At 29.1% G+C, this 10120-nt stretch overlaps 1 protein-coding gene across 1 annotated transcript; it reads right to left on the bottom strand.

The window, feature by feature from the left end:
- Positions 1 to 7105: 7105 nt before the first annotated feature.
- LOC100212346 (23 kDa integral membrane protein) lies at positions 7106 to 9944 on the bottom strand. The gene is made up of 4 exons (XM_065799519.1): positions 9783 to 9944; positions 8636 to 8899; positions 7524 to 7838; positions 7106 to 7441 (listed from the first exon to the last, which is right to left on the bottom strand). The coding sequence occupies exons 1-4, from the start codon at positions 9843 to 9845 to the stop codon at positions 7376 to 7378; spliced, it is 708 nt and encodes a 235-aa protein (XP_065655591.1). The 5' UTR covers positions 9846 to 9944; the 3' UTR covers positions 7106 to 7375.
- Positions 9945 to 10120: the final 176 nt, after the last annotated feature.

Genomic DNA, 10120 nt, shown 5'->3' with positions numbered 1-10120 from the left:
ATTAGATCTAAAGCTGCTAATAAAGTTGAAGGATGGCTTTGCATATGCGAGCAAAATTCTTTCCACTCCAAATATTCATTATGAATAGTTTCCTCGCCTCGATACCCAATTACAGAAGAAAACATTCTTACAGTTTCAACCACATCAGTCCAACTATGTTGAGAAATCACTGATGGTAACAGAGCAGACATTTTCATAACTAGTTGCTGGTGGTTTGAAAACCGTGCATCCATAGATTGAATCACTGAATCTAGGAACGGAAACCAAATAGCTCTTTTATAATATTGGCATGCATTTTCAGCAGGGATATTGTTTCTATGCAATTGCCTACATACGCCACGAGGAGTCACTAAAGCTATATTTACAGCATTTGCTAAATAATTAGCGTTGTTGAATGGGCCGAAATCAGCATTCATCCATATTTCATTCTCATCACAGCGTCATGTTAAAAGTGACTTTTTCACAAAGTTTATGGCATTTAATGCACCAATGAGATCGTTATTGACTGTTTGCAATAATTTAGACAATGTTACTGTTAAAACCATAACTTTTTTGGCGCAACAAAGTGCTACAATAACAACCGGATCATATAGGCACCTTAATAGACTTCTTGCATTGTCTGCAGTTTTACTGTCAAGTTTATTAACAATTTCCTCCAAACATTTTACAATATTAATGAAATTTTGATAGAAAAAAAGTAAGCAATCATGCCTCTCAACAAAACGTGTTTCACTAAAACTTTTTAAGCATGAAACAGAACTTTCCGAGTCTTGCAAAGACTTTTCTAATATCTCCCTTCTTTTAATAGAATCGTTTATAAAAGTTGTGCATTTCTTAACTGTACTAAACATATCCCTTATTTCTGGTACAGAACAAGTAGAATTTAAAACTAAGTTCAGGACATGGCTACTGCAATGTACAAAGACTGCGGATGGAGCCACCTTTCTTACGTGCTCCTGGACACCATTATAACAGCCAGACATAGCTGATGCGCCATCATAACCTTGACCTACTAAGTAAGTAAGGTCAAGACTATGTCCTTTCAGAGTTTGAATAATAAGTTCACTTAACCCTTTACCACTAAGATCATTAGCTTTCTTAAAGTTTAAAAATTCTTCTCTGATTGTATGAAAACCATTTATCAAACACACAAAACGAATACATACACATAACTGCTCGTGATGAGAAACATCAGTAGTTTCATCTGCAATCACCGAAAAGTACTTAGCAATTTTAGCCTCTTTAATTATTTTTTCTGTTATAATTTGACCACAAATGTTCATTTTATTTTTATTTTTCTATTAGTTCATTTTGAACCGTTTTTGAAATATATGTTGCATTTTTTCCTGAACTTTTTAAATGGTGTTCTAAAACTTTGTCTGTTCTAAAAGACTGACATCGTCGTCATCTCTTCTGCCTCGATATGCAATCCCAAGTCTACCACAAAGCATAACAGTTTTAATAATCGGCGCCAAACGTTTGCGTGATTCTTTTACTTCCGCTTTGTACTTTTCATTTAGCATAATTTTTATGTTTGTACCTGTATTCATTGTTAGTAAAAAATGATCACCAAATACAACAGAATTTTTGTAATATTGGTTGTTTAAATGGTTAGTCAATTGTCCATCACTAACTGTCAAGTGACTGTATTTTCTAAGCGGTTTGTTAACTAATTGTGCCAGTTTTGTAGCCTTGCTATGATAATTTTGACTTACTTCATGGGCAAATAAAACACAAGTGACACAAAGAAGACCATTGAAAGATGGGGAAAATTTAAAGCTGGAATAACTTCCACCTGATAAGTGTTGGAGACCAAGGTATAACTTCTGTGGGTTCTTCCCACCCTTCATTGTATATGGATATTTGAAAGAAGAACCCGGCATCCAATGTTCAGTCATCAATTTCTTTTTTTCTAAATCATTGAGTTTTTTCACATATTCAATATTTCTTACGTCACCCGAAAAAAACAAGCAATATCATTACTGGCTGGATGAGAATTATCTTTGTATGACTCGTTATCGGTTTCTATTAACATCGTTTGAATAAGTGTACAAGTAAGAGATTGCGAGAGGACGTCGGTTGGTTCAAAAGGTTTATTAATACTGCAATCAAATACAGGTAAAGCTACAGAAGTGCAAAGTGTGTTATCGAAACAAATAGGAGGTTTTTTAATCAAAAAATCCGTAATGAAAAGCCTAGGTTTCTTCAGCGGTCGTTCTTTGCTCATGGTAATCTCAATCTAGAATCGCATATATATATATATATATATATATATATATATATATATATATATATATATATATATATATATATATATATATATATATATATATATATATATATATATATATATATATATATATATATATATATATATATATATATATATATATATATATATATAATATTGTTTAATCATACCTTAAAATTTAAATGTTTTCTAAAGTTTTTGAGTGCGAAAAAAAAAAAAAGTACCAGAAAGTAAAATTGTGCGCAATGGTATCTTTTTTGTATGGTTAAATCAAAGTGAAAAAAAAATGAATGAAACATTAGGCATTTCTTATGAAAGAATTTAAGATCAAGAGCGCAGAAATTTCAATAGTTTCAATATTTTGATTATTTCAGGGTATGTATTTTCTGGTAGGGGGGGATGCATACCCATCTCCCCCCCCTTCCTCTCTGGATCCGTCACTGTTATATAAGGAGCTCATAGAATAGGCCCACCTAAAGAAGATAAGAAACCAAGAACGATTGTCCTAAAGTTGTTAAATTTTCAAGACAAAACAAAAATACTCAATGCTACAACTTGCGAGGAACAGGGATTTATGTTAATGAGGATTTCGCTAAAGAAACGATCGAAAAAAGTTGTGGGATCAAGTCAAAAAGCTGCGACTCGAAAGTAAGTATGCAGTTATAAAATATGATAAAATTTTTTCTAGAGAATTTTGGAAGTAAATGTGTTCGTTCTTAAAAAGAACTCCTTTTTAATTTATTTGTTATAACTAATCATGGCTTTAATAAATGACTTTGAAACTCTTGCCTTTAATTTTTTTGAAACGAAATTTTTTTCATTACACGAAAATTCCGACCCAGATATTAATTATTTTCATGATACAAAAATCGAATGTTCTTACCATTGAATTTATCCAACTTATCCAAGTGAAAGTGAACAACAAGGAAAGCAACGTTCAAATTAGAATTCTATACGTAAATATCAGAAGCATTATATGTATATTGAACTTACAATGATTGATGGGAAGGTTCAAACAATATTATCTGAAAAAAATAACTCATACCAATGCTGTTCAGTGTGTAATGTCTCTCCAAAAAATATGAATAGTCTTGATATCCTTAATATAGATTATACTAACAGAGAGTTCAAATATGGTCTTTCCAGTCTTCATGCATGGATTCGATTTTTTGAGATGTTATTGCACATTGCATATAAAAAAGAAACAAGAAAGTGGCAAGCAAGATCTAAAGAACACAAAGAAAAGGCATCTGTAGCTAAACAAAAGATTCAGACTGATTTTATGAACTAAATGGGACTTGTTGTTGATTTCCCTAAAAGTGGTGGTTCTGGAACAAGTAATGATGGCAATACCTCAAGGCGTGCTTTTGCAACATATGAACAAGCAGCTGAAATTCTGGGTATTGAACAAAACCTTATATTCAGATTTTTCATTATCTTGGTAACGCTCTCTTCAGGATATGAAATAGACTGCTTAAAGTTCAAGGATTATTGTTTTGACACTTTTAGACTATATGTGTCCCTTTATCCATGGTATTACATGGCTCAATCAGTTTACAAAGTATTGATACATGGACATGACATAATAAAAAGCCTTACATTACCTATCGGACTTATGTCAGAGGAAGCTCAAGAGGCTAGAAATAAAGACTTTAAATCTTATCGCGAAAATTTCAGCCGAAAAACATCCAGAAAAGCAACAAATACTGATCTTATCAATAGACTCCTAGTTTCCAGTGATCCTGTTATTTCATCATTGCGTAAATCAACATCACACCAAACAAATCATAAAGCATTTCCTTCAGATGTTTTACAATTACTTAAACAATCTTCAAACGATATTATTGTTTTATAATTTTTTGATGTAATTTAAAATTGATAACGTTTTCTTGCACTATTTTTTGCTTTTATTATTCCTAAAACATTATTTACCTAAATACTCAATTTTTATTCAATATAGGTGGGTCAAAAATCCGATAAGATATTCAAATATCAGTTTACCACTTTGTAACTAAGGAAAGTATCCGGTAACTAAGCAATATAAGTATCCATAACAACTAAATTTAAAAAATTATCACTTTTGTAAGAAGTGTGATCTCATATTGGTACTCATGCCAAATTTAGTGAATATAGCACTTATAAAATATCTGCAGATAACAAAGTAGGTTGTTGCTAAGCAAAATAAAGGTATTCATAGCAACGAAATAAAAAAATATTACCTTCATAAAAAGCGCAGACATCATATTAGTACTCATACTAATTTTAGTGAATATAGCTCTAATATTAAATTAGTTATGAATTTTGTCCAGTAAAAGTGCATTCTGGCCCACTGTGTGGCGTGAGCTAGAACTTGAGCATGTTTTAACCGCAAAAAGTTTCTAATTGGTGATTTTAATATGAATTGTTTTAACTACGATGACGATAACAAAGTTAGAAATTTTTACGATGCAATTTTTGAATCTGGAGCAATTCCTTTAAGAAATCGTCTACCTAGAATAACAAAAAATTCAGCAACATTGCTGGATAATATTATTTCCACAGACTTGTTCAACAGTGATATAAAATCGGGCATCTTAAAAACAGATATTTCAGACCATTTTCCTATTTTTCTAACCATAAACACTTACCAACCGCAACAAAAATTAAATAAAGTTATAAAAAAACGTTTTTTTAAACCATCATTATATATTCATCAAATATTGAGTCTTTCAAAAATCAGCTCTCATTATTACATTGGAAACACTTAAATTTTAATGAAATCGCAAACAACCTTTATGAAAAGTCCTTTGAAACATTCACCTCTACTTACGAATCTAATTTCCCAGTTGTTACAATTACATTAAAAACAAAACACTTTAATAATCCTTGGATTACCAAAGGATTCAAAAAATCATCCAAAACTAAACAAAAGCTATACATAAAATATCTGAAAACAAAAACACCAGCTAGCGAAAAAATTTACAAAGATTACAAAAATCTTTTCGAAAAAATTAAAAAAAAACTTACTATTCAAAATTAATTAATAAAGTTAAAAATGACTCAAAAAGCACTTGGAAAGTATTAAAAGAAATTACTGGAAAACAAAAAACATGCTCAAGTTCTTTGCCACAATTGCTGAAAGGCGATAACAATAGCTTGTATGAACCACAAATAATAGCTCATGAATTCAATAAATATTTCACTGAAATTGGATCAACTCTGTCAAGAAAAATACCAAATACCCAAACCTCATTTTAAAATTTTTTGGTACCTATTGACAAAGATATTTGCTCTGAAGAATCATCTGCCGAATTATCATTTGATGAGTTTGAAAAAGCTTTTAAATCCTTAAAAAAAAATAAAGCACATGGTGCAGATGAAATAAACGGGAGTATTGTTATAGATTGCTACGAACAATTAAAAAAATATTCTTTTTAAAATTTTCAGAGCATCTATTCATCAAGGTATTTTTCCTGAACGTATAAAACTTGCCAGGGTTACCCCTATCCATAAAGAAGGCGACAGATCCAATATTAGTAATTATCGTCCTATCTATCATCCTATTCTTTCTATATTTTCTAAAATTTTAGAAAAAATTATCTGGAGGAAGTACGGATAAAAGTATATTACAACATCTTTATCGCCGTCAGAAACGTGCAATCCACGTAGTTAATTATGCGGATCGCTTTTCACATTTAAAATATTGTTTTTGATTATATGAAGGTTCTAATGTTTATAAACTGAACGTATTTAATGTCTTATGTTTTACTTTTATATGGAAAAACGATTTATCTTTAATTGTTTTTAACGACCTTTTTTTTTTAAAACCAATAAATAAATACACATTAAGAAATTATAGTTTTTTAAATGAACCTTTTTGTAGAACTAAGCTCAATCAATTTTGTATTTCATATCATGCACCCCATCTTTGGAATAAAATAGTATTACCAAACTTTGATCCTTCTATTACTCTTCCTGTTTTTAAAATCAAGTTAAAAAAATTAATTCTTTCTAGGGACGACATTTTAAAATTCTACTAAAAATGTATTTGTTAAATCTTCAGCTTATTATATATTAAAATGTGTCGTATCTTTGCATAATGTAAATACGTTATATCTTTTTTATATATATACACGTTATAAATATTACTTTTTAAGGTTCCGATGATAAGATCCTTATGATCTTCTTTTGGAAACCTAGCTTTATATTGTTAGTACGCTGAATTGTATTATTTGCGTAATTGTATTACGACTTATGTTTATGTATTACGGCTTATGAATTACGTAACACGAATAACATTGTAAACTTAAAAAAACAAAAAAAGATCTTTTCAAATTTACTTCAATACATTTTTTTTTCGTTTCTTAAAACTAACAATAGATAAAATCTTCATCACCAAGATGAAGAAAACTCTGAAGAGTACTAAAATAAAATGAATTTCTTGTGTTGATAGTAACACATGACTTGTATCGATAAACCTTGTTTATCATTACTTTGAAATTTATTTCGAAAATCTGGTTGTTTTAATTTTAATTATATTTTTCAACAAAATCGCATTTGCCTCTCTTTCAAAATCAGCGAATCAGATAGCTTATATTTTTACCTATTCCGAGCCTGAATAGGGTTTTAAAATATACACACCGGTCCACTCATTAAAGCCAAAATCCTCCCGATATCTCGAACGTTATTCCCGGTTCACCAAAAGTCAACTGTAGTTTCCGACGATTATTAGTGAAAAACAAAAGAACAAAACAAAAAAATCTCTATAAAAGCTTTTTAAATTACCAACCACGTGAAACACGCTGCAACAGAGCAGCTCAAGCAACTAAACACTCTTTATCAAGTTTTAAAGTTCATAAAAAAAAACTTCAGAAATAGAAGACGGCTTTTTAATGAAGATTATTAAAATTCAGAATACAAACATCTTTGACAACGACAAAATATCAAATGTTTTTCATATATTCATAAAAAAAGTAGAAAATAAATAAAAGTGCACTTTGAGCGCCTCTAAAAAAAAAAAAAAAAAAAAATTACTAAATTTCTCATTTTTAATTTTAAGCAAATTTTGTTAAATTAACAGTGTCCAAAGATTCAAATGAAGATTTCAATATAAGCATCATAACAAAAATACATTTTTTGCAACATTTAAACAACTTCATATTCTCCTTTAATAGCTTTCATCAAATAACAAGCAAAAACGATTCCAAGCAGCTAAAATAAAATTTTTATCAATTATAATTTATTTATCTAGTTAGCACTATGTAAAGTAATTAAGAAACAAATCTTCTATTACCTGAATAAAGGCAATGCTTAAAGCAATAACTCCAACAACAATAAGATTTTTCTTAATAAACTTTTCAAACTTATTTTGACAGCCTTCATTGTAAAGTTTGTTTGCACAATCTTTATTTTGGTGACATGTTTTAACACCTTTACCAATTCCACATGTGGCATTTGTTTTTAATCCTTTATAGTCAGATGGTCCTTTAGTACCACAACACTCGAACTTTTGTTGAGCCCAATCAAGAAGTTCGCTTGCTCCGGGCTCATCTTCATTCTCGTAATCTTTAACAGCTCTATTCAATCCACCGATTGCATAATCTTGAACCTTTGTTAATAAATAAATACTATAAAAAAATAAATTAATAGGTAAAGAATACAAATTTAATTTAATAGCAAAATATCTTACAAGAAATAAAGAGACACCCTCTTATTTTCGATAGGCTCTGTTGTCAAACCCTTAATTCAACATTGATAGCCCTTTGTATCTGCTAACTATAATTTATTTAGAATTTATGTAAGTTAGAATATGTAGTGATTGGTGCAGTGGAACATGCATCAACTGACTTAAATAGGTGTGATGAGTGTAGATACATCAACTAAGAGGAGACAGGTAGTCTTGCAAATAAAAAAATCATTTTTTATTTGCAAGACTACCTGTCTCCTCCTTCATGGGCAGGTATGAAATAGGATTTTGATAAGAGTCTACCTATTAAATTAAGGATAAAAATAGTCTACATTCATAGAATAATATAGCTACAGGTGCTGCGTAGCATACATATATTGTTTAAGGGCTTTGCTTTGAGATAAGCAATCTTTTTTTAGTGTTTAATTAAAAACAACATTTTGTGGAAAAACTTATAGACTGCTGCACAAGAGTGTATATATGTATGTATGCACATGTATATATATACATGTGCATACATACATATATATACATACATACACTTACCTATTCTTTTTCAGTAATTGCAAGTAATGCAACCTTTATTAACTATATATCTATATACAACCCTCGAAATTAGGAAAAATAAGGCTAAAAAAAAATTTGCTGACCTTAATCTTTTAGAGTTTGACAAAAAAAATTTGATACAAATAAAAATATTTATAAAAAATATAGTTTACCTTGTTTTTATAAATAAATCCTAAAATTCCAGCAACAATTTCTAATATAAAAATAAGTCCCAACAAAACTGAAAATACCATCACCATACAATAGTTTTCTTTGATTGCACCGCAGCAACCTAAAAATCCAATAACAAAAACAATGACACCAACAGCAATAATAAATATTGGAGCAGTCGTGAACTTGTTGTCAGCATAAGAGAAGTAATCTCCATAATTATTTTTGATTATTCCACCAACAATGATTAAAGCCAATCCACTTAGCTGAAAAAAAATATATCAGTGGCTATAATACTAATGAAACATTTGTTTGATTTTACAATTACAGCAAAATTTTTTAAAGTAAAATTTTTATTTACATATTTGCATAAAAGTTGTAGCATTTTTTTATTAAAATGAATAATTATTAAGATTAGAAAAACATAAAACCACAGCTATTAACTTTGCAATGCATAATTTCATAATAATATTTAATTTATCTAAACTTTAGAGTTTTCTGTTAAAAAATCCTTTTTAAATTTATAGTATTTTTAAAGTTGCATAATTAAACTTATTATCAATTTAATTTATTATTTTACTAATTATTGGTTCATTATTTGAATGATTTATTATAATTATCAAATTGATTTATTATTATATATTCTTTCTGACTTGTTGTCAAGGTTTGTAATTCAGACTTATAAGGTTAAAAGAGCTGAAAACAAACCAGAAAATTATTGAAACTTTAGTGTTGGTGCACAAGGGCTTGTTATAATTTGTATGTCATTTTTATATAAGGTTGATTAAGTATAAACTTAGAACTTAGTTTAAAAAGTTTTGCCAACTGGTTTTTTTAGTGTTTATTTAACTTTATGCAAAGGTTTACCGAAACAATTTGTTAAACATGTTTGAAATATTAGCTGTAATTTAAAAAATTGTTCGTAGTATCAGCCAAAGTACTTAATAAAATTTGTTTCTCGCTTAGAGCTACCTCTCAATGTAAAGAAACAACTATTGGAAAAAGAAAACAACTTTTTCAGCACAAAGGCATTGGCAACGCTCAAAAATTTTCTGTATAAATATAAACTTAAACATAAAAATTACAACAAGATATTATATTATAACAATACAGCTCAATTACTAAGAAATTTTGTTACAAATTTCTTACCCAAAAAAGGAAGTTAAAGAAGAACATTAGATATTTAATTACGTTCATTTTTCCTTCAACCATTTTTAAATTTTGATAAAGTTCGCAACTATAACATCTATCATTAAATGCGTACTTGATATCTTATTATAGAGGACGGGCGTGTTACATTTGTTAATACCGCTAATAGAGCCTAGGCTATTAAACAAACCAATCAGTTTATCAGCAGTTCAAAGGTCAGAGACCTTAGAGCGGGTTTCTATTATTTTTTTAGTTTTGTAAATCCGCTTAACTATTTTGTTTAATAATTGTTTGACAGTTCAATTGCCCAACAGCTGGGTAATTTGAACTATGCTTTT

This window comes from Hydra vulgaris, chromosome 06, assembly GCF_038396675.1.
Source record: "Hydra vulgaris chromosome 06, alternate assembly HydraT2T_AEP".
NCBI lineage: Eukaryota > Metazoa > Cnidaria > Hydrozoa > Anthoathecata > Hydridae > Hydra > Hydra vulgaris.
This window is presented reverse-complemented; position numbering and strand designations above follow the sequence as displayed.